This window comes from Panthera pardus, unplaced genomic scaffold (genome assembly GCF_024362965.1).
Source record: "Panthera pardus isolate Hobbes unplaced genomic scaffold, ASM2436296v1 HiC_scaffold_25, whole genome shotgun sequence".
Lineage (NCBI taxonomy): Eukaryota > Metazoa > Chordata > Mammalia > Carnivora > Felidae > Panthera > Panthera pardus.
In genome coordinates, this window is record NW_026526821.1 from 23,787,810 (window position 1) to 23,813,589 (window position 25,780).

General features: G+C 38.1%; 1 protein-coding gene across 6 annotated transcripts in view; it reads left to right on the forward strand.

Annotated features, from left to right (window-relative positions):
- Positions 1 to 1,766: 1,766 nt before the first annotated feature.
- Positions 1,767 to 25,780, forward strand: part of LOC109272515 (ubiquinol-cytochrome-c reductase complex assembly factor 1) — a 101,551-nt gene continuing 77,537 nt past the window's right edge. For 3 of the 6 annotated variants that reach the window (XM_019458687.2, XM_019458690.2, XM_019458692.2), the window contains exons 1-3: positions 1,767 to 1,832; positions 16,213 to 16,311; positions 25,609 to 25,704. In XM_019458687.2, coding sequence (XP_019314232.1) covers positions 1,782 to 1,832; positions 16,213 to 16,311; positions 25,609 to 25,704 — 246 coding nt within the window. In that variant the 5' untranslated portion in view covers positions 1,767 to 1,781. Of the gene's footprint in view, positions 1,833 to 1,937; positions 2,065 to 16,212; positions 16,312 to 25,608; positions 25,705 to 25,780 lie in introns of those variants that run through there. The other 3 variants (XM_019458689.2, XM_019458693.2, XM_019458694.2) reach the window with 3 other exon arrangements.

The following is a 25,780-nucleotide window of genomic DNA, read 5'->3' on the forward strand; positions in this document are numbered from 1 at the left end:
GCAGAGAGAGAATCCCAAGCAGGTTCCATGCTGTCAGTGCAGAGCCTGACATGGGGCTCAAACTCACTGTGAGATCATGACCTGAGCCAAATTCAAGAGTTGGGTGCTTTAACTGACTGAGCCACCAGGCACCCCACAATATTATTGATTAATATGTTGTACTTTTCATCTCTGTGACTTATTTCATACCTGGAATTTGTTTAAATGTTTATTTTTGAAAGAGAGAGAGAGAGAGAGAGAGAGAGAGAGAGAGAATGAGCAAGGGAGGAGCAGAGAGAAAGGAGGACAGAGGATTTGAAGTGGGCTCTATGCTGATAGCAGCAAGCCTGACAGCAGTGAGCCCGATGCTGGGCTTGTACGTGTTCTGAGCCGAAGTCAGACACTCAACTGGGCCCATAACTGGGATTTTTTTAACCTCTTAATTCCCTTCACCTATTTTACCCATCCCCCCGCCCCCACTGGCAGCTACCAGTTTTCTGTATTTATGACTCTGTTTCTGCTTTCGTACTTGTTTTGTTTTTAGATTCCACATACAAGTGAAATCCTATGGTATTTGTTTTTCTCTGTCATACTATTTCACTTAACATAATACCCCCTAGCTTTATTCATGTTGTTGAAGATGGTAAGATCTCAGTCTTTTTTATGGCTGAGTAACATTTCATTGCATATACCCTACATCTTCTTTATTCCTTTGTGGATAGACACTTAGGTTGCTTCCATATCTTGACTATTGTAAATAATGTTGCAATAAACATAGGGGTGCATATATCTTTTTGCATTAGTGTTTTTCTTTCTTTTTTTTTTATTTTTTTATTTTTTAATATATGAAATTTACAGTGTTTTTCTTTCTGGTAAATACCCAATTCTTTCGCTTCTTGAAATAAACCCTTATTCTTTCCTATCTTGGGACTCTTGTCCTGGAATCTTTCTTCCCTCTCTCATCACCCAACATTTGCTGATAAAATAGCATGTTCAAAGTCACTTCCCATGGCTAGCTCCTTCTCATCCTTTGGGTCTCAACTTACATGTCACCTCCTCAGACAGGCCTTACCTGGCCATGTTATCTAAAGTGTAGTTTCCCATATTATTCTCAAGTTTAGCTCTTTGTTTCCTTCAAAGCACTTCCCACGATTTTTAATTATTTTATTTTTTCCTTGGTTTACTAGATTTTGTGTGCCCCCTTCACCAGTCTAGAGCTCCACAAAGCCATTATACACCTGTCTTGTGACCAGCACATAGTGAACATTCACTGGGTCTTTGTTGACTGAATGGAGAGGAAGTCTTTTAACATCCTCCCCATCTGCTCCCAGTCAACCCCAGGAGCATCTACTGCTCTTGGGATACAGTGGAAGAGGTCCACCAGCCAAGGTGATTCTCTCCCACCTCCTCAAGAAACTCCTTGTATCCTTGATTCCTTCTTCTGTGCCTTCACCTTCACAATTATTTCCTATCAAAACTCAAAGATGTTCACATTAAACAACCAACCGGCCAGAAACCCCAAAAGTTCCTTCCTCTTCAGGCCTCGGGTCAGCACGTGACTGCCCTCTTGACTTTCAGGACTCAGCTGAACACTCTCCTGTGTTCCTCTACAACAACTTCTCAGACTCGTTTTTTGGGAGCTCTTCAATATTGGGATCCCCCAAAGTCCTGTTTTTTTTCACCCCCCAGTGAAAAGGGGAGGTATTCCCGTGGGGGAAGAGTCTGGGAAAGAAGAATTCTGACAACGGGGCGCTGAGGAGTGAGGCTGGGTGAAGGAGACGTAAGTGGTTAAGGAGAGAGCTATGAAAAGCGCAAGGCTATTGGTCAAGGAGGACAGGTGCAGCGGGGAAGACGTGAGTCTCTGTGACGTGTCACAGGGGTAAGACGGGAGAACGGGAGGCGCGCGCCAGGTCGGGGAAAGTGCGCGCTCTTGAGCGCAGGCGCCTCTGTGCGCCTGCGCCGCCGTTGCCAGGTACCGCCGGCGAAAGGACAACAACAAGGGGAGGGGGCAGCGGGGACTCCGGAAGGCCACTCTTTACCCGGAAGTGGTTGCAGAGGAACATGGCGTTGCTGGTGCGAGTCCTTGTGAGTGAGGGAATAATTTTCTGCGGTCGCCCCCAGGGTTGGAGTCGGAAAGGGCAGGGCGGGAGAAGCTGCAGGAGAGTGCAGGAGGGGAGCTTGGGTGGCAGCGAGGCTGCGCGGTCGCCTTTCTGCGGGGAAACTGAGGCAGCTGCCCACTTTCCCCTACCCTCGGTTTGATGGTGGCTTCCCCGTTTTTAGAGGAGGGAGGGAGTGACATCGGACCTAAATCTGGCGAAGTTTGCTTTTCCTCACTTACCTCTTGCGACCGCTCTCCCTCAGGGAGAGGCAGCACGTGGGGGCACTGATTGGAGTTTTCGGGAGGCCTGGGTTCCTGTTTCTGTTCTGTCACTGATTCCCAGTGTGACCTTGGGCAAATCACTTTCGGGTCTCAGTGTCCCGACGGGAAAAATGAGGACGTTAATCTGCAGTTCCTTCGGTTTCCGAGATTCTCTGGGTTTGTTTCCGAGGCCAATCAGTAAGACGATTCTTAACTGTACAGTTAAGTGGAATACTGTTTCAGGTTATGAGATTGAAAGCTGCACGCAAACCGAGCTCATACTCTGCCGAGCACAGTGTATGGCACACCGTAGGTGTTCAATAAATGTTGAAGGAATTAACGAAGTGAGGAAGGAATTACTTGACTTCTTAGCACTCTTGGGAGAAACTACGGCCCTTGTGATTCAGCCCCTATCCTTCTAGCATACTCTGACATCTGGGAATTCAAGGAGAAAGAAAGTGGCGGCAGGAAAAGGTTAGGATGATACAGAACCTAGTTACTAATCATTGAGTGATGGGAGGGTTTATCATTTTAGCTAGTCTTTCAGAAATTGGGTCAAGGACATTGTTTTTCGTAGCAGACACTGCCCATTCCTGCCTCTGGCTATAGTGTGAGTTATTTACACTTATGTTTCTAATCTTTTTATATATGGTTTATAAGAACTGCAATTTTATGTCTTGTATTTCTTGTCAGCCTAGCAAAGTGCGGTACTCTCTGTTCCTGCTCAGTAATTGTTTGAAGAATAGCTCATATAACCTACAGAAAGATTCACTTAGTGAAGTAATTGTTGATGCCAGGGCAGAAATTGATTCAGATCTGAGAACTGCAGGAGAAATGGCAAGTAGGATGTCCTAAATTATTACACTTTTAAGATGGATATGTCAGGAAAAAGATGAAAAGTTTATTGGGCTATATACCTGAAATGAACACCTTGATTTATCTTGGAAGTTAGGGCCTGCCTGATATATTAACTATTCTTGCCCCTGAGTGTGTGGACCGTTGGAGGTTTATTTCTTCTTAGGTGGTAGCATCCATAGACACCACCTAACTGCCCTCTGTTTGTCATATTTTTTGCTATTTATTTCTTTCTGCTCATCCTTTTATATAAAAAGCAAGTTTAGATAAGGAAGAGTCACTTTTACTTTATACTATGAATCTTTAAAAGTTTCTTATTATATGATATAATGTGCTGTGTGACAAAGCAATGGAATCTCCCCTAATACTAGTTGAAAGTGACAGTAAACATGAAAGCAGCAGATATTTATTGATTACCTATTCTGAAGAGGCATTTGGGTTAGGTGCTGAGGAATTCACAAATATCGGGAATCTACCTTCTAGGAGTCTGAAGAGCCTTGGTTGAAAGTGTGGCTCTATTACTTATTATGTGTTACCTGGAGCCAGTCCCCTAACTTCTCTGAGCCTCAGATTTCCTTAACAGTAAGTTTGATAGGATTGATCAGAAAATCAGTTGATACAGGTGACATTTAAGTGCTTTTCTGCTCTTCCTTTTAGTTCAGCACCTGTTTTGAGAGTACTGCATTCTGGGAACTATCCAAGGAACTGAGGATGAAAATCATAGACCTCTGTCTGAAGTTTATAGTCTAACAGGAGAGACAGAAAAGAGAACTCCTAATACAATACTTGAAATGCTGTGATAGAAGTTTGTACCAGGTGCTTTAGGAGCAGAGTAGAGACATACTAAACCAGCTTGAGGATAAGCATCCATCAGGGAGTGATGCCTGAACTAAATGAGAGCATTAGAGAAGGGGAAAGAGAGCATATGCTACTAATGCCAGATAACCAAGAACTGTATGTGACTCTGTTTGGCTTGACTTGGGCACTTATGGTGAAATGGCAGGATTCAGGGCCTTGTGTCTCATGGTTAGGATTAGAGGTTTATCCTGAGGCACAGGGGACCCTTTGAAATGTTTTAAGCAAGGGAAGATTTATTTTTAAAGTTTTTTTTTTTTTTTTTCAAATAATTTTCATTTTTGGATTTTATTTTTCAAATAATTTTCAAGTTGAAACCAACCCAATCTTCATTTTAAAGCTTCTCTCCTGCCTATAGTATAAACCACTGGGGTACTTCTATAGGCTGAGACCCTGAGTCCTTCAAATGGGTTGAGGAGTTGCATCATGGGTAAACTACAAATGCACACTGAGGAGCTTTGAATAGTGCCATCAGCTTTGAGCTGATAGCAGCTCAGTGTCTAGGCTGGTTTCCTGTGGTTGCCAGTTTGCGCCTGGCCCTGGAGACTGGGTTCTAGGACAAGGTTATGCACTCCCTGACCTTTTGGTACTTGTGCTGGATACAGACAGGTAGTCCTTGATGGCGATGTATACATATTACTTGGTGTCATCTATCATGCTGTAGATGGCATCTATGTCAAAGCTTCTGTTTTTAATGCAAAAGACTTTGTTTTTAAAGGGTTTTTTGATATTTACTCTTTTTTCATTTAAATTTTTAAAGTTAAAGAATAATTGATGTACAGTGTTGCACTTATTTAATTATATAATTTGATAACTGTTTAAAAAAATTTTTTTAATGTTTTATTTTATTTTTGAGAGAGAGAGAGAGAGAGAGAGAGAGAGACAGAGTGCAAGCAGGGGAGGGGCAGAGAGAGAGGGAGACACAGAATCCGAAGCAGGCTCCAGGGTCTGAACTGTCAGCACGGAGCCAAATGCAGGGCTCAAACTCAGAGCATGACCTGAACCGAAGTCGGACGCTTAACCCCTGATAACTGTTAACATAGGTATACACTTGAAAAGCTATCACCACAATAAAAATAATGAACATATCTGTCAGTCTCCAAAATTTCTTTGTACTCTTTTGCAGTCCTTTTCTCCTCTTCTCTCCTGCACCACCACTGATGAGGGGAACACTTTAGTTTCTTTCTTTCTTTTTTTTTATTAAAAAAAAATTTAAAATATTTATTTATTTTCGAGAGAGAGGCAGAGTGTGAGGGGGGAAGTGCAGAGAGAGAGGGAGACACAGAATCTGAAATGGGCTCTAGGCTCTGAGCTTTCAGCACAGAGCCCAACACAGGGCTCAAACTCATGAACCATGAGATCATGACCTGAGGCAAAGTTGGACACTTAACCAACTGAGCCACCCAGTTGCCCCTAGTTTCTTTTATCATTTTTAAATTGAAATTTACAATTTTCATTTTGAAAGTGTAAAAAAAGTAAAAAAAAAAAAAACCCATATAAACACTTATATCCACTAGGAGATTTTTGCTTTAATATATCCCTGTAGCAGTTGTGGAAGGATCAGTCAGAGTGGGCTGAGGTTCGGGTCCCAAAGTCCAGCCAGAACTACTCACGTAATCCTGGAAGAAGTAGAAGGCCTGTACTAAGAGGAGGCAGGGAAAGTGTGGTTATAGAGGAAGGGATGATTTCAACAAGTATTGAGGAAACAGAGTCTACAGGGTTTGGTGGAAGGTTAGATATTGAGGGTGAGGGAGAGGGGTGTCTAACAGTGAGTCCTAGGTCTGCCTTGGATGACTGAGTTAATATAGCAGTGTCCTTCACTGAGAATATCCAGTTGGAGATGGTGGTGTTTTATTGTTTGTTTTTAAGTAGGCTTCACACCCAGCGTGGTGCTTTAAGTAACCACCCTGAGATCAAGACCTGAACTCAGATCAAGAGTTGGAGGCTTAACTGACTGAGCCATCCAGGTGCCCTAAGTGTGTTTTTTTTTTTTTTTTTTTTTTTTTTTTTTTTAAGCAGCTGGTGAGTTGGTGTTCAGGAGAGACTAAACAAGCAGAGATATAGGTTGTAGTTGAAATCAGATGTTGAGTTTTCCTGGGGAGTAATATGGATAGCTAACATTTATAGGGCACTTACCATGTGGTAAGCACTCTTGTATACTGTATATATGTGAACTTACTTAATCCTTACACTAGCCCTTTGACAAGGTAGGCACTATTATTTCCCCCATTTTAAGATAAGAAATTTGAACCACAGAGAAGTAATATTCCTGAAACATTCTCATTAGTTTCCCCTTATTTTTTACTCTTTTTTCCCTTTTCCAATAATGGGTTTAAGAAGGAAGAGGAAGCTAAAACATTGCTATTGCTAAGTAGCTCCAGCAGAGGAACTGGATATTTGAGTAATACAGTGGGACTTGTTTATGGTTTATGAGCTGTCCTGGGCATTGGTGGTCATTTTTGCTTTATTTTGACAGTATTAGAAACCGCAGAAAGCCACTCTTGTGCTAGCTATTTATTTATTTATTATTTAAAAAAAATTTTTTTTACTGTTTATTCATTTTTGAGAGACAGAGACGAAGTGTGAGTGGGGGAGAGGCAGAGAGAGAGGGAGACACAATCTGAAGCAGGCTCCAGGCTCTGAGCTGTCAGCACAGGGCCTGATGCGGGGCTTGAACTCACAAACCGTGAGATCATGACCTGAGCCGAAGCAGTCGGTCAACTGACTGAGCCACCCAAGTGCCCCCACTCTTGTGCTTTTTAAAAAAAATTGTAGTAAAATATAGATAATATAAAATGTACCATTTTAATAGTTTTTAACTATACAGTTCAGAATGGTATTAAATGTATTCACATTGTTATGCTGCCATCACACCGTCATTCACAGAACTCTTTTTATCTTGCAAAACTGAAATTCTGCCTATTAAATGATAAATCATTATGCCCCCCTCTACTTAGTCCCAAGCAGCTATCATTCTTTCTGTCTTTATGATTTTGACTACTGTAGGTACTCATATAAGTGGAATCATAGGGTATTTGTCCTTTTGTGACTGGTGTATTTCACTCAGCATAATGTCTTCAAGGTTCTTCCATGTTGTAGCATGTGTCAGAGTTTCCTTCCTTTTTAAGGCTGAATAATATTCCATTGTATGTATAAACCACATTTTGTTTACCCATTCTTTTGAGGATAGACACTTGGGTTGCTTCCATCTTTTGGCTATTATGAAATAGTGCTGCCACTATTTATATCTTTTCAAGTCCCTGTTTTTACTTCGTTTGGGTATATATTCAGAAGTAGATCATATGGATCATATGGTAATTCTATATTTAATTTTTTGAGCATTTGCCGTTTTATTTTCCACAGTGGTTGCACCAGTTTACATTCCCACCAGGAAAGCATAAGGGCTCCAGTTTCTGTACATCTTTGTTAATGCTTATTATATTCTTTCTTTCTTTTTTTTCCTTCATAGTGGCCATCTTAATAGGTGTGAGGTGATATCTCATTGTAGTTTTGATTTGCATTTCTCTAATGATTAATGATGTTGAGCATATCTTATATGCAAGTTGGCCGTTTGTATATCTTTGGACAAATGTCTATTTGAGTCCTTTGCCCATTTTTTAATTGAGTTGTTTGTTGTTGAGCTGTAGGAATTTTTTTTTATATTGTGGAATCAGTGCCTTATCACATCTATGATTTGCAAATACTCTGTCCCATTCCATGGGTTATCTTTTTATTTTGTTGATAGTCTTTGATGCACAAAAGTTTTTAATTTTGATGAAGTCCAACTTAACTATTTTTTCTTTTGTTGTCTGGGCTTTGGTGTCATAGCCAAGAAATCATCGCCCAATCTGATGTCATGAAGCTTTTCCCTTATGTTTCCTTCTAGGAGTTTCATAGTTTTAGGTCTTATGTTTAGATCTTTGATCCATTTTGAATTAATTTTTGTATATGGAATAAGGTTTTATTGTATTTTTTATTATTTTCCTTGTGTTTGCTGTGGTGATTACAATTAACATCTTGATTTATAACAATCCAGTTTGAATTAATATCAACTTAATTTCAGTAATATATAAAAACTTTCGGGGTCCTGGGTGGCTCAGTTGGTTAAGTGTCTAACTTCAGCTCAGGTCATGATCTTGTGGTTCAAGCCCCACGTTGGGCTCTGCGCTGACAGCACAGATGGAGCCTGATTGGGATTATCTCTGCCCCTCCCTCCTTCCTCTTGCCTCCATGCTTGTGTGCGCATGTGCGCGCGCACACACGCGCACACTCTTTCAAAAATAAATAAATAAACATTAAAAAAAAAAACAACCTGTGATTCCATTTAGCTCCATTCCTTCCTGGCTCCCTTGTGCCATTAATGTCATTCAAATTATATATTTAAACATTGTGTGCCCATCAGCATAGATTTACAATTTTTGCTTTATGCTGTTGCCTTTTAAGTTAAAAATAAAAATAGAGGAGTGCCTGGGTGGCTCAACTGGTTGAGCTCTGACTTCATCTCAGGTCATGATCTCACTGTTTGTGGGTTTGAGCCCTGTGTGGGGCTCTGTGCTGACAGCTCAGAGCCTGGAGCCTGCTTCGGATTCTGTGTCTCCCTCCCTCTCTGCCCCTCCTCCTCTCACACTCTGCCTCTCTCTCATAAATAAAACATTAAAAAAAATTAAAAAAATAAAAATAATTAAAAACAAAAAATATACTTATGCTGTATTTTTAAAATTTATCCAAGTAGTTGCTTTTATCAGTGTACTTTATTTTTTCATGTGGATTTGAGTTACTGTACTGTCAGAGGTCTCATTTCAGCCTGAAGTTCTCCTTTTAGTGTTTGCTGTAGAGCAGGTCTGCTGTTGGTTTTCTCAGTTTTTGTTTATCTAGAAAGTCCTAATTTTTCATCCCATTGCCTTCTGTCTTCCATGGTTTCTGAGGAGAAATCAGCTATTAATGTTATCAAAGATCTCTTGTACATGTTGAATAGCTTCTCTTGCTGCTTTCAAGATTCTGTGTCTTTGTTTTTCAACAGCTTGATTATGATGTCTTTTTTTAACACTGTATTTATTTTATTATAATATATTATTTATTTAAAAATTTTTTTTAAGTTTATTTATTTTGAGAGCAAGACAGGGAGAGGCAGGGAGGGGCAGAGAGAGAGTGGGAGAGACAGAATCTCAAGCAGGCTCTGTGCTGACAGCAGATGCAGGGCTTGAATTCATGAACTGTGAGATTATGACCTGAGCTGAAACCAAGAGTTGGATGTTTAACCAACTGAGCCACTGATGGGCCCCTGTTTTATCTTATTTTTGAGAGAGAGAGAGAGAGAGAGAGATTGAGAGAGAACACTTGTGTGTGTACCACGTGAGCTGGGGAGGGGCAGAGAGAGGGAGACAGAGGATCTGAAGCAGTCTCTGTGCTGATAGCAGAGGGCCTGATGTGGGGCTTCAACTCACGAACCGAACTGTGAGATCATGACCTGAGCTGAAGTTGGATGCTTAACCGACTGAGCCACTGAGGCACCCAAGATATATCTATTTATAGATTTCTCTGCATTTATGCTGTTGGAGTTAGTTGAATTTCTTGGATTTATAGATTGATGTTTTTCATCAAATTTGGGATATTTTCTGCCAGTATTTCTTCAAATATTTTTTGTTTCCCTTTATTTCCTCTTGTCCTTCTGAGACTCCCCTTATACATAAGTTGGTACATTTGATGGTATCTCGTAGATCTCTGAAGCTCTGTTAAAATTTTTTCATTCTTTTTTCTTTCTGTTCCTTAGTTTGGATAATCTTGGTTGATCTATTTTCATGGTCACTGATTTTCTCTTCTGCTCAAATCTGCGGTTTAACCCCTTTAGGGAAATGTTCATTTTATTTATTGTTCTTTTCAACACAAGAATTTGTTTTTTTTTAAAAATAATTTCTCTGTTGATATTCTCTATTTTGTGAGATAGCATTCTTATACTTTGCTATAGTTCTTTAGAATGGTTTCCTTTAGATTTTAAACATATTTAGGGGTGCCTGGGTGGCTCAGTAGGTTAAGTGTCTGACTCCTGATTTTGACTCTGGTCATGATCTCATGGTTCATGGGATTGTGCCCTGCGTCAAGCTGTGCATTGACAGCGTGGAGCCTGCTTGGGATTCTCTGTCCCTCTCCTGCTTGTGCTTCCACTCAAAATAAATAAACTTTAAATAGTTTCACAGTCTTTGTCTAGTTTATCTAACACGTGAGCTTCTTCAGGGACAGTTTCTGTAGATTTTTTTTCCCCTTCTGTGTATGGACCATGCTTTTATGTTTCTTTACATGTTTCATACTTTTTTTTTTTTGGTTGAAAACTGGACATTTTAAATAATATGTGGCAACTCTGGAAGTCAGGTCTGTCCTTTCCCAGAGTTTGTTATTGTTTTTCTGTTTAGTGATATTTCTGAATTAACCCTGTAAAGTCTATATTCTTTGTTGTATGGTCTCAGCTCAGTTAGCTTAGTGGTCAGGTAACGATTGGAGAGTTCTTAAATACCTGGAACCAGTAAGTCTTCTGTTTTTTGCTGAGGGGCTCTGTGCACATGTTGCGGTACACCATCAACAGTCTTACAATCATTTAACATCTCTGCCTTAAACTTTACTTCCTGCTTGTGCAGAGCCTCAAGGTTAACCAGAGGTCTCAGGTCTTTCCTGTTCTTGTGCACAGCCCTGTGCATATGCATGGCCTTCAGATTCCCAGGAATATGTCATACCTTTTCAAAGCTCATTCTCTTGCTTTTCCTTTTAAGCTTCTTTTGTTAGCCTATTGTTTTCTCCATGTATTATCCATTGCCTCAGGCAGTCATGAAGTTAAACAATTGTTTTCAACGAGTGCTCCTGCAGAAACGTTTTTTTCAGTTTTTTCATGTTGAATGAGCTTTACATTGGATGGAGTCTTCTAAAGAGCTACTAAACAGATCAAATAATGCCATTTCTTTGCAAGTAAGGCTTTAAGGAGCATCAACCCCATTCTGAAGTCAACTTTTTTCCAGAGACGACTAGTTCTTTTTAGTGACTAGTACTATTTAGAAACCAAGTCTGGATGCTGGATGTGGTCATTGCTTCCAGGACCTATCAGGACAGGAATAGGAAACACATGTATGTGTATATATTTACATAAACACACATCTATTTCTGTATTTGTCTATACATATTAATAACCCATACCAATAACTCTAAATTCATACTAGTACCTTGGGGTTTATTGTACCTTTCTGCCTTTCTATAATAGAAATTTTAATGTACATAATAATTAATACATATATTTACTGATATGCCCAATCTTAATATATTTAATGATTTGCTCAAATCTTTCCCGGATGTAATCAATCTTTTTTTTTTTTTTATATACACATTTTTTTAATGTTTATTTTTGAGAGAGACAGAGATGGAATGCGAGTGGGTTGGGGCAGAGAGAGAGGGAGGCACAGAATCCAAAGCAGGCTCCAGGTTCTGAGCTGTCAGCACAGAGCCCGGCGCGGGACTGGAACTCACGTGAGATCATGACCTGAGCCGAAGTCGGACGCTCAACTGACTGAGCCACCCAGGCACCCCGTAATCAATCTTTTAAAGCTCAGATTGGAACCCCCAACAAAGTGGGAGGAGGCAGAGGATTCAGTAATGATGGAAGGAATTGTTGAACATTCTCTGCTCCTCTGGTATGTCTAAGTATCCTTTTGTAGCATGCCACTTCATAACTTGCAGGATAGTTTGCTACAATAGTGTTTATCCTCTGGATTATGGAATTAAATTAGTATCCATGGCATTCAGACTACAGGAACCAGTGAACATTTACAGAGTAGATTTGGTGACTATGGTTGATCTTCATTATTCAAGATTCTGTATTTTTGAATTCATTATACTTGCCAAGATTTATTTGTAATTCCCAAATCAATATTCATGGCACTTTCAATGGTCATTTACGGGTATGTGCAGAGGAGTGAAAAATTTGAGCTGCAACATGCAAGTCCTTGCTGAGATCGATATGCTGACTTATTTCAGCTCTTATACTGTAAATAAGTATTGTTTTCACAGTCTATTTAATGCTAAAGTTTCTGTATTTTTGTGCCTTGTTGGTGATTTCCCTGTTTAATATGGCCCCTAAATGTAGTTATCTAGTGTTACTAAGTGCAAGAAGGCTGTGATATTCCTTATAGAGAAAACTTATGTGTTAGATAAGTTTCGTTCAGGAGTGAGTTACAGTGCTATTGTCCATGAGTTCAATGTTAATGAGTTAATTGTATATTTATAAATAATAAGATGTCTTTAAAGAGAAACACACAAGGTTATGTATTGATTGGTTTATGAAAATGTTGTGACCAGAGGCTTGCAGGAACCTAACCCTGTATTTTCTCTAGGAGCAATGGTTCAGTATTTGCTGACTCAGTGTTTATAGTCACTTTATAAAGCAAAACTACGGAGAATAGGAGAATGGACTACCTGTAAAGCCTTTTCCAATTCATGAGTAAGCCAAGGAAAATACTATGTACAGTATCTTAAAAAACACATGCAGCAACAGGCTGGTCAATGGACTGATTAAAGCTGTAGTTGAAAAACTGGTCTGTCAGAATATTTTGAAATACAAATGTAAAATCACCTGCAGTTAACAATATGTACAGAAAGTAAAAACATGAAACCTGTCTTTAAGATTTTGGTTTTGAAGTGTTGGTGAGGTAAAAAGACAATAAAACCTCTTCCCACTTAATAATGGTGTGTATATTAGCCTAAGTTAAGGCAGTAATTCTAACCATTGGAAATGGCTGTAAATGTTTTCCTGAACTTGGAAGTTGAGGTTTGCTAATTGTTATAGGCCTGATATGTTAGTACCTGTAAGAGGGAGCTAAGTACTTCCACAGATTTTTAAAAATTTCTTTTCTTTTCTTTTCTTTTCTTTTCTTTTCTTTTCTTTTCTTTTCTTTTCTCTTTTCTTTTCTTTTTTGTTTTCTTTTTTTTTCTTTTCTTTCTTTCCTTTTCTTTTCTTCCTTCCTTCCTTTCTTTCTTTCTTTCTTTCTTATTTAGAAATTTTTAAAATTTATTTTTGAGAGGGAGGTTGAAAGAGAGAGAGAGAGCAAGCAAGCAGGGGAGGGGCAGAGAGAGAGGGAGACAGAATCCGAAGCAGGCTCCGGGCTTTAAGCTGTTAGCACAGAGCCCGACACAGGACCGAACCCACAAACTACGAGATCATGACCTGAGTGAGCCTAAGTCAGACGCTTAACTGACTGAGCCACCCAGCCCCCCCCCACAGATTTATATTTATAAATGAAGTACTGGGAGAAGTGGGAAGGAATATGGACCAAGTAGAGTCAGTAGAACCAGTACCTGGAGTCTGGGGAGACCTTTTTTTTTTTTTTTTTTTTTAAAGATTATTGATTTATTTTGAGAGAGAGAGAGAGTGCAAGGTGGGAAGGGGCAGAGAGAGAGGGAGAAAGAGAATCCCAAGCAGACTCCGCACTGTCAGAGCAGAGCCCAATGCAGGGCTTGAATTCACAAACTGAGATCATGACCTGAACTGAAACCAAGAGTTGGTTGCTTAACGTTCTGAGCCACCCACGTGCCCCTGAGGAGACTTTTTGAAGCTAATTAACTCATGGGTTGGGTAGGAGGGAAGAAGAGAGTCCCAGAGGAACTGACTAGAAGGGAATTAGCTTGTGTGGAGAGGAGTAGTAATTCCCAAACCAGAGAATCTGAGTCAGGTTTTGGAACTGCTGAATGGAGAATACAAGGCAGGGTATGTAAATATAAAGATGAGTCTAGAGGGGTCTAGTTGGTAAAGATCAGGTGTTGACATTTGATTAAAGAGGCACTTGGAGGCACTGCAAGCTTTTGAGAAAGGGAATTCCAGGTTAAAAACAATATTTTAAGAAAATAGTTCTTGCTTCTATGACAGTTTGCTGGTGAAAGAGAAGCTTATTTACATAATTCAGTAACAGTTGTTAATAACAGTAATGATGCTTTTGTGTATATTTTAGTATTCTCAAGGTGCTTTTACATATGATCCTTGGAACACTCCTGTGAGGTAGCTTTTATTATTCCCACTTTACATAAGGGAAATGGAGGTCCAGAATGTTGAGTAGCTAGTTCAGGGTCACACAGCTATTCAATAAGAATCTTGGGATTCAAATACCCTTTCTGCTATATACACTTTCTGCTCAGTTTCAATTAAGGGTTTGAACAAGAGTTGTTGTTGTAGGATTGGAGAAGGAAAGAACAGAGCTGATTGCTTCTTTCTTCTAATAAGAACTGATTTAATGTATTGGCATAAAACCAAGTAGAACCAAAATTACAGAGAAAAATTTTGTTGACGTGGGGAAAAATATGATGAAATTCTTCAGAAGATCTTCCAAAAGTTTGCATTGTTCCCACTTGTAATTTCCTCTTACTTCCCCCTCCTCCCTTGGCTTGAATCTGCAGAAGTTTCATCTTATCCCATATTTACATTTTTAGGAAAGGAACATCTAACATTGAATGATTCTGGCAAATGATTCAGCATTAGTAAACAAAAAGCCAGTAATGGTCTCTTATTTGAACATTATCCCAACAGATCGAACCTCAGCTGAAATAAAATATTTTGAAACTTTACTTTTCATTTGAAACATAAGGTGTTGTGAGTAGCCTATGAAAAACATTTACACAATTTTAAAACTGTGAGACACTTTAGAAGGCCTCTCTACGTTTAAAATTCCTGCACCTTTCTCCATGTACTTTATCCCTATCACTTGTTGCCTACTCATGAGGAAATGGAGATTCAGATTCAACTTAATATTTATTGAGTTGGACATGTTACAAGGTACATTTGTTGATTTTTCTTAAGTCCTGAGAAGTAGGGATTTTTTCCTTTATTTTATAGAAGAGACAACAACGGCTTGTAGCTTTCAGTGGAGCCAAGAGTCAAATCAGTGTTTTCTGATTCCAAGTATGTGGCTCTTGCCACAATACTATACTGTGTTTTAGTTGTTTCAAGACTAGTTCATAGAGTGTTAGAAGATACTTTGGAGATATTCCTTTTACCCTTTCATCCCGTAAATGAGCATGGATCCTGAAGTTGGGCTGTCTGGGTTCAGATCTTAACCCTGCCATTGTATTAACTGTGTGGCCTTGGGAAATTCCTTATCCTATGTATACCTCAGTTTCTTTATCCATATAAGTGGGATAATGGCAATATTCCTAGGTCATTCGGTGATGATTGTGAGTTTTAAGTGAGTTTATATATGTAAAGTACCTAGGAAAGTACCTGTCACAGAACAAATGCTCATAAGTATTACTAATAATTGCTATAAGGAACCTGTGCATTGTAGAAGTTAAATTACTTGTAAAGATCATATTAGAATAGCTGAGTTAAAACTGGAATCCAGATCTTTGACTCCTAGTATTGTAGTTTATGTTTGGCAAAGTGTTTTTAAATAATTTTATATTCAGCCCTCATTGTGGCCCTATAAGTTTTATATAGGTCAAATGAAAGAGACCCTTGGATCCCTCAGAGTTGGTTCCTAGAATAGACATCTCCAGTCCTGTGTACACTAATGCCATTTATACAGTGTAATGTATTTCAGGTTCATAAAATAGAGTAGGCTTCTCATGTAGCAAGATAGCTCTTCCTTTCCCCAGCCCAGCCTTTCACTTTGGCCCAAAGACCCTTTTGAGGTTGGTTAATACCCTAGGGGGAAACTGAACTTCAGTCATTAACTCTAACAGCCATTTAATCTCTCTCTTTTGTTTTGGAAATCAAATTGGCTTAGTGTTTTCCTACCCTAAAAATGTCAGCCCTAGTTTCTTCATCCTTTTGGGGATGACACTGCTTACTATAAAGGGATTCTATGAAGATCAGATAAATCAGTGTTTATGAAAAGGCATTGCAGACTCTCAATTTAAATGATAATCTAATTGTAAAATGCCTGAAGTCTACTTATTTTGTTACTCTCCTGAGAGGGAGCCCATGTCCCCCTGCTTGAGTCAGCCTTTACTAGAGTTGTTTTAGTCCATGAATCAGGAATAGGTAGGGGTACATTTTATCCTTGGAGAGATGAGCAGGAGGAAGCTTGTTCCTGGCCCTGGTTTGGAAGTTCTCTTTTCATGTACCCTGTTCTGGCAGAATTTCTAAACTTCTACTCATGGAGTTGGATATAGATTCTTGACAGCCTTTTTTCTTTCTCTAGAGAAACCGGATTTCCCAGTGGGTTCCAGTATGCAGCCTATTGGTACCTGTGTCCTCTACACAGGCACAGTGGGGCAGGGCTCTGTCTGGCACTTTCCAGGTAAGGTTTGTTGTTCCTTTGCTTGGTATGAAAACCTTAGTGTTTATTTTCAAATGTCATATATTTATAGATTAGCCAAACAAATTGTGTGATGGAAAAACCTCATGAGACCACTTCTGGGTCTCTGTGGTGCCAGCTCAGGACTGATTCCTACAGTATGGTGTCTAGGGCGTTGCTTCTAAATACCCCAGCAGTGGAACTTAGCCTAGGATACCATGCTACAGTCTGATGATTTTTACTGTTGGGAATGTTTCCAGATATTCATCTCAGAGTTAACTGCAGGTTTCTTTTTGTAACCACATTGTGCCACTTTTATTTGGGGTAAGAAATGTTTCTTCCTTTCTTTTTTTTTTCTTTTTATGAACACAGAATCCAAGGAACAATTATTTGAGGCCTTTGTTTATCATTGACCACATGATTCATTACTTTGGACCCTCTTTGAGAGTTTTTTCTCCTGATTTTTGTTAATTATACAAATAATTTAGTAATAAAGGAAATAAAAGTCACCCATGACCTCAAACGTGAAAACATCTGCTGGTTTTTTTCCAGTCCTTATGTAGGACTCCAGTGTGTGCATACTAATTTTTTCCGTAGATACCTTAACAAATATCCACAGAATTTTATTTTCTGGTGCCTTTTCACTTATTGGAGCAGACATTATTCATGTTAGATAGATTGCATAATTATATTTTTTGATGGCTACATGTTATTCTATTTACTTAGACTTTGTTTGATACTAAAATTATTTGCAAAAAAATTTTTTTTTGTCGTAGGCTTTAGTGTAGTTACTATTTCTTGATAGTTTAAAAAATTTTTACTTTATTAAAGATGAATTCCTAGGAGGGTATACCCTGGGTCAATGAGTATGGGCAGTTTCTCTCTCCAAAAGGTGGTTTTAGTTTATATTGCCATCAGCAATGTATATATAACTAGTTTTTCATTAACTTCCTCTAAATTCGGTGTTTAAAAAAAATTTTAACAGGGTAGAAAATGTTATCTTGTTTTGCTTTGTATTTCTTTATCTGTCAAGGTTAAACATTTTTCTGTTTACCAGTTGTATTCCAGTTTGTAAAATCATATATGCTTATATCTTTTCTACATTTATCTATGGGAATTTATTCATATAAACTCTTACCAATTTATATGAATTCCTTCTGTAGCCATTAACTTCTTTTTCATATGTGATGTGATTAAAATTATTTTTGATATATTATATAATTTATTCATATAAATATATTACAACTATTTAAAATATAGTGTAATTCCCCCTAATTAGTGTGTAAACCTTGCCCTTCTGAGGACATGTATTGTTTGTGCCTGTATTTCCTGAGCTCACTAACCCTGGCACGGAGTAGGCATTGAATGTATGTTGAATGAATGAAGAATATGCCTATACAGAAGAGGCATCTACTTTGTGTAGGCATGCAGGTATTTCTTTTCAGAGTGGGCAACATTCTGTTACTTTTTGTGCATGGAAAATTTTAATAGAATTATCATAGAGTTCTAAGTCATTTGTTTTTGTGTGTATATAGTTGGTGGAGGCGGAACTCATTGTGTCAATCTCTGACTTGTGCCTCATTCTTTGAATCAATAAACATTTATTGACTACCTAATATGTATCAGGTACTATATTAGGTTCTGAGACATCATTATAGCAAAACATCCATGTAAATAACTTAGAGTGGTTTATCTCATGCTGACAGGATGTAATTTTAGCCAGGGTAAATAAACTAGACATGTGCTTTATTGGCACATCTTCCCACTTCGAGGACCCCTGGTTGGAAAACTCTGATTTTCCTCAGGTACATGTCTGACTAGGAGGTGTATTTAGTTCAGAATTAAGAAGAGCTTTATGTTAATTAGAATTGTGGTGTCATGGAATGGGTGGGCTAAATTTTTACATAGTAAATTTCCTGTTACTGGAAATATTCAGGCAATAGTTCGAAGAGTGTATACTAAGGGCATGACATAAAAGAAACCTTCATTTGTTGAGTAATAGTATCACATGATCTCTAAGATAATGTCCTATGCTATAATCCTGTTAACCATTTTCAAAAAGCGAGGGACGTTGTATTCTCATCTCTTTTTTTTTTTTAAGTATTTATTTATTTATTTATTTATTTATTTATTTAGAGAGGGAGGGACAGAGAGAGAGAGAATCTTAAGCAGGCTCTCCCCGCTGGAGTCAGTGTGGAGTCCAATGCAGGTCTTGACCCCACAAACCGTGAGATTATGACCTGAGCTGAAATCAAGTGTCCCAACACTTAACCAGCTGAGCCACCAGGCACCCCATCATGTCTGTCTTTCCTACATAAACTTAACATTGTGTCATATTTTGGGGCGCCTGAGTGGCTTGGTTGATTAAGCGTCTGACTTTGGCTCAGGTCGTGATCTTGGAGTTCATGAGTTTGGGTCCCAAATTGGGCTTGCTGCTGTCAGCACAGAGCCCACTTTGGATCCTTTCTCCCCCTGCCTCTCTCTCTGCTCCTCCCTTGCTGTTTCTCTCTCTCTCTCTCTCTCTCTCTCTCTCTCTCTCTCTCTCTCAAAATAAATAAATAAACTTACAAAAACATTTTAAATTTCTGTCATATTTTGGTGAGTGTACTTAAAATTTTTTTATTTGGAAATAATTTACACCTACAGAAAAGTTGTAAAAACAGTAGGGTTCCCAAATACCCTTTGTCTAGCTTTCTCTAATGTTAAGTGTCTTATATAATTATAGTGTAGTTATTGAAACCAGGAAATTAACATTGATATAATGCTATTAACTAATCTATGCAACTCAGTCCAATTTTACCAGTCTTTTCTACTAATGTCCTTTTTTTGTTTCTTCAATTGGGTTTCTTATAATTAGGTCATACATTTTTGGCAAAAGTGATATTCCCTTCTTAGTGTATAATATCCGGGGATATATAATGCCAGTGTGTCTTATTACTGGTGACATTGATTTTAATCACTTGATTATTAAATTGGTGCCTGTCAGGTTTCCCTACTATGAAGTTACTATTTTCCCTTTTGTAATTAGTAAGTACCATGTGAGCAGATACTTAGAGACTATGCAGATATCTTGTTTCTCATCATACTTTTGCTCACTACTTTTAGGCATCCATCAATAGTTCTTTTTTTGTTGTTGTTAAGGTACATAACATTAATTAATTATTTTGAAAGTTGTAGTTTAAAAAAACCCACATAACATTAAATTTACTATGTTAACCATTTGAAGTATATAGTTTAGTAGTGTGAAGTATATTCACATTGTCATATAATAGATCTCTTGAATTTTTTCATCTTGCTGAACTGAAATTCTATACCTGTTACACACTAATTCTACCCCACCCTACCCTTGGCAACCACATTCTACTTTCTGTTTCTATGATTTTGACTATTTTAGATATTACATATGGGTGGAATCATATATTATTTGTCCTTTTTGTGACTTATGTTGCTTAGCATAATGTCCTTAAGATTCATCCATGTTGTAGTATGTGACAGGATTTCCTTCCTTTTTAAGGCTACATATTTCATTATATGTATATACCACATTTGCTTTGTCCATTTTGATGGATATTTGGGTTGCTTCCACATCTGGGCTATTGTGCATAATGCTGTATTAATATAGTGTGCAAATATCTCTTCAAGAGCCTGCTTTGAATTCTTTTGGATATATACCCAGAAGTGAGATTGCTGCATCATGTGGTAATTCTGTTGATGGTTCTTGACTGCAGTAATCATTACTCTGGTGTTTGTATAATGATCATTTTCTATTTCCATCATTACTACTATATTTATTGCTTGGAATTGTACTGTAAGGAAGAGGTGTCACTTCTCCATTTATTTATTCAACTATTTATATGAGTATGAGCTCATAGATATTTATTTCCTTCTGTGAGTTATAATTTATTATGCCTATTATTTATTTTGTTGATCAGATTGTCCCAGGTTTGGCTGTTAGGAACTCCTTCAAGTTCCTTTTCTACATGCTTTCATTATATTTTTGAACGTTCTTTATTTCCTAGCACCACAAGATGTTTCAGGTTTATCTTGTATTTTCTTTGCTTTAGTCCTAGATTCAACAGTTTCTCCTAAGGAGCCCTGATTCCTTTAATTGGAGAATGATATTTGGAATGTTTAGAAATCCACATCTTTGTGCTAGGTGTGCATGAGCATATGTTATTGACCCCTATTTAGGTTTTTGAAAGCAGCTTGATATAGGGGAAAAAAGATAGCTCTGAATATATGTTTAATCCCTTAATGAACTTTACTTCTTTGGGCTTAAGTGTCCTCATTTCCAAAATAGGAAAAAATACTACCAACCTTGCAAAATTGTTGTGAGATGATGCAAGTAAAACATCAAGCATATACGTCCTGGGCATATAGGAGATCTTCAATAAATTGTAACTGCTGTTTTGTTGCTATTTGTATGTTCATTGCTACTTGGGTAAATTTCATCCTCACTGTATATACTGAAACAAACAAACAAAAATATTGTCCTAAAACTACCTTAAGCAAGTTGCAAACTCTCCCTAGTTCTTAGTTTCCTCATCTGTGAAACGAAAAGTTTGGACTTAGATCTCAGATTTCTTTCAGCTCAAGTGTTGTTATTCTGAGTTACTCCTTAGTTCTTCAGTTGCTTTTTCTCCAAGCTAAACATTTTAGCCTTTCATTTTAATTCCTTTTAACCTTTCCACTAGGACCTTTTATTCATCTCTTTGATCACTCCTGTGGTTATTTTCTGGACCTTCTCCAGATAGTCCTTCTGTTTAAAAAAAAAAGAAAAAAGAAAAAAAAGTCTACCTAAGTTTTATTGAGTGCCGACTCTATGCCCAGAATGATATTGAGCAATGGGACAGAAAATAAAAGAGGTGTAAGGTAGACTGTGCCTTGGTAGAGCTTTTTAAAAGAACAGATACATACATCCACAATATTCAATAATTGCTTGAGTCCTTCCCTCCTTTCCTTCCTTTTTTCTTTTTTCCCCTTCCTCTTCCCTTCCCTTCCCCCTTCCTCTTCCTTTCCTCCTTTCCCCTTCCCTTCCCCCTTTCCTACCCTTCCTGTCCGCCTTTCCTACCCTTCCCTCTCCCCTTCTCTCCCCTTGCCCCTTCCTTTCCCCCTTTCCTTCTCTTACCTTTCCCTTTCTCTCCCCTTTCCCCTTCCCTTCTTTCTTTCCTTTCTCCTTCTCTCCCCTTCCCCTCCCTCCTCTACCCTATCCCCTTCCTCCTTCCCTTCTCTTCCTCTTTCCCTTCTTTTCCCCCTTCCCTTCCCTTCTCCTTGCCCTCCTTCTCCTCCTCCCCTTCCCCTTCCCCTTCCCCCCTCCCTTCCTCTTTCAGATCAGGGAGGTCTCTACTTTTAGAATTTTTTGAAAACAAAAAATAAAAGTGAAATCTTATATTCATTTTAATGAGGGGCTGTCTGCAAAAGAGTATCATTGGAGTTGTCTGGAGCAGGTCTTTGCATTTATGTTATGCATTGTAGTTTGCTTATCTTTTTCACATTGTTTTATTTGGTTCTCAAAACAAATTTATGATAGGCAGAGCTGGGGCTTCTGACTCAGTGTTTTCTCTTCTACCATACTGTGCTTTCTCAACTTTGTATTCTCACTCACCTTCTCTATCCTGCCCACTTCTTTTTTTTTCTTAATTACTTTTTAATGTTTGTTTATTTTAGACAGAGAGAGAGAGAGAGAGAGAGAGAGAGAGAGAGAGAGAGAGAGCATGAGGGGGGGAGGGGCAGAGAGAGAGGGAGACACAAAATCTGAAGCAGGCTCCAGGCTCTGAGCTGTCAGCACAGAGCCCGATGCGGGGCTCAAACCCACAAACCATGAGATCATGACCTGAGTCGAAGTCGGACACCCAACCTACTGAGCCACCCAGGTGCCCCCATATCCTGCCCACTTCTTAAGGCTTCTTTGTGAAGTCTTTTTGGATGACTCTAGGTAATTCTTTTCTCCCACCAAATTTCTGTTGTTTACACTGTTCATTATATACCTTTAAGCATTTTTGTACATTTTATTGAAGTATAATAAAAATACAGAAAAAGGCATAAATCATAAGTGTACAGCTGAATTAATCATTACAAAGTGAGCTAACCAGCACCCAGATCAAGAAATAGAACCCAAGAAGCTCCTTGATCCCCCCAGTCACCACCCATAACCAAGTTTAACCAGTCTTCACTTTGAATATCATAAAATAATTTTATCTTTTAAACATACGGTATATACTCTCTTGTGTTTGTCTGCTTTCATTCAACTTTGTTTTAGAAATTCATCAATATTGTTCTGTGTAGTTATAATTTATTCATTCTCATTATTGTGTAGTATACTATTATATAAATATACCATGATTCATTTATCCATTTATCCATTGATGGGTACTTGGATTATTTCCAGTTTGGGCTATTATTAATAGTGCTGCTATGAACATTCTTGTATATGTTTTTTTTTGTAAACACATTTCTGTTGGGCTGTATACTTAGAAGTTGAATTGCTGAGTTTTATAGAATGTGTATACATTCAGCTTCTTTGGATACAGCCAAATAATTTTTCAGAGTGATTGTACCATTTTACACTTCCACCAGAAGTGTGTGAGAGTTCTGGTTGCTCTGCAGCTTTGCTAACACTTTGTGTGTGTGTATGTGTGTGTGTGTGTGTGTGTGTGTGTGTGTGTGTGTGTGTTTGTGTATGATCTTTAACCATTTTAAAATATGATACTTGGTTCTGTTTCTTGTGTAGTGAGTCTTCTTTCTTTTCTCCACAAGACTATGAATTCTTCGAGGATAGGGATTGTCTGTATTCTAAAACTGGACATAAAGACTGGCATATTGTGTGCATTTAATAAAGGTTGGGTGAGTGCAGCATGTATGCATGGGATGTATGTAGATAAGGACAAGAAGGAAATAAGAAATAACCATGTAAGTGGTTGAGTTTGTTCATTCAACACATGCTTGAGTGTTTCCCATATCTAACATGCTATACTTGATTCTGGTAATATACCTAGTTTCTACCAAAACTGTTTTTAGATAAAATGGTCAGAGAAGGCCTCTTTGAAAAAGTGACATTTGAATATTTCAGAGTAGTTTTTTTTTTTTTTTTTTTTTTTTTTTTTTTACAAAAGTCATTTATTGGTATCTTTTCAATTTAAATAAAGGAAAAAATTGATGTCTTTAAAGGTCAAGGGAGTCTTTTTTGAGGGGCAAGTAAGTAAATGTGTGTATTTATATATATGTGTAGGTATGGGGAAACTAGGTGGTGTCCTTGCTGTTAGGTACCTGGGTACTTCAGTAGTTCAAATAGTGTTAAATGTTAGCTCATGAATAATGGTCAGACAGAAATACAGCAGTTGAGACAGTCACATAGGGAATCCATTGGTTACTCCTGGAGCTATATAATCTATGTATAGGATCATGTAATCTAGTAGAAGAGAACTTGCTAGTTGCAATTGTTGTCAATTGTGTTCTTTGAACCTGTTTTAAGTGCTTTGTGTTCTAGGTGGACCATTACGTTGATGTATGTGATGTAATGGGAGGTAGTCTGTATTTAGTCTGTTTTACAAAGCCTACTTAGTACCTATGAGTTAAAGCATAAGTATTCCTGGGACTGACCAGAAGAATCCTAACTAGTTTTTTAATATCTTTATTTGGAAAGAAAAGTAAATGGTAATTCTTGATTAGAAATTCCATCTTTCCCTCATTAGGATTAAAGAAAAAAATCATTTTCATTTCATGTGTCTCCTCTCTTCTTGGAATAAACCAGAATTAAAGGGGTGACCCTCCTTCTGCTTCCTCTCACCCCTTCTTTGGTAAAGGTAATATAATAGTATTGAGATTTTGGAAACTATATTCCTAAATTCATCCATAATTCTAATTTAACAACATAACTCTTTCATTTCTGTATGTTTCTTTCTAGAGATGCCCATATACGTTCTTGTTTTTACCTATAATTTTATACATATAAGTGTTTCCATGTTGTCAGAAATAATGAGCTTTAATGTAAACTATGGACTTTGGGTGATAATGATGTGTCAGGGTAGGTTCATCTGTTGTAACAAATGCACCACTGCTGGGAGATGGTGATAGTGGCAGATAAGTGTATAGAGAAGGGGTTTATGGGAGCTCTCTGTATTTCCTCCTCAATTTTGCTGTGAAGCTAAAGCTGTTTGAAAAAATAAAGTCTATTAAAAAATCTCAGGGACTACCTGATTTTTCCATTGAATAATTTTACTGTAATTTAATTAACCATCTTATTGGAAATCTTATTGGACTTTTTTCCCCCCGAGTTTTCACTTTTGTGAAAAATGCTACAGTGAGGCTCTCTTACTTGAAAATTTTTTCCCTTAGGAATTTATTTTCAAAGCTATGTTTATTAGTCTTGATTTTTTTAAAATTTTTTTTTAATGTTTATTTTATTTATTTTTGAGAGACAGAGAGAGACAGCATGAGCAGGAGAGGGCAGAGAGAGAGAGAGGGAGACCCAGAATATGAAGCAGGCTCCAGGCTCTGAGCTGTCAGCACAGAGCCTGACGCGGGGCTTGAACTCACAAGCCGTGAGATTGTGACCTGAGCCGAAGTCGGCCACTCAACCGACTGAGCCACCCAGACGCCCCTATTAGTCTTGATTTTAATACCAACCTAATAGTGTTATGGTGAGAATTAAATAAGGTAATACATGTAAGGCGCTTAGCATAGTACCTGGCACATGATAGTTGAAAATAATGGTTATTTTATTGCCAAAGTGCATTCAAATGCAACGTGAACATAAAAGGGAGGCAATTCTGATCTGAACAACAGTAATGTTGGTGATGATGGTGATGATGGAAGTTTCCACTATTTATTATTTTGTGAAAGGTACTTTACATGTGTTATCTTCTTTAATCCTCCCTACAACTGAGGTTCAGTAAGTTGCTCATGGCCACCCAGCTTGTAAGTGGCAGAAGCAGGTTTTAAACTTAAAATGGACTGTTAAGAGTCTTTCCCCGCCCCCATATTCCACACTGCTACTAATGTTTAGATAGGTATTTATTGCAATTCTGGTTCCTAGAATTGACTCAGATTTATTTAGTTCCAGGTTTCCAGGACAGAATCCTTTTATTTATTCATGTATCTAGGAGATATTTATTGAATATCTACCATGTATCAGATACCATTTTAGTGCCCATCTTGGATTCGTTTGGTGATCACATGACCAGGAGCTAGGTTAAACAAGGTTGGAAAGATTCTATGGTCTTTACTTTGAAGTAGCTCTACTCAGATTAACTAAGTGAATACTCTCTGTTGCTTACATCTGTTTTTTTTTTTAATCCCTAGTGGCCTCAGATAAGCCAGTCCCTAGCGTGTGGTGGATCAGAACAGATTCCTGGGATAGATGTACAGTGGAATAGGAAGTATCATACCACAAATAAGGTGAGAATTATTAGTGCTTTCTACATTTATAGATTGTTTTCACACAGGTGTTCTTGTCTGAATCTCAGTAAAATTG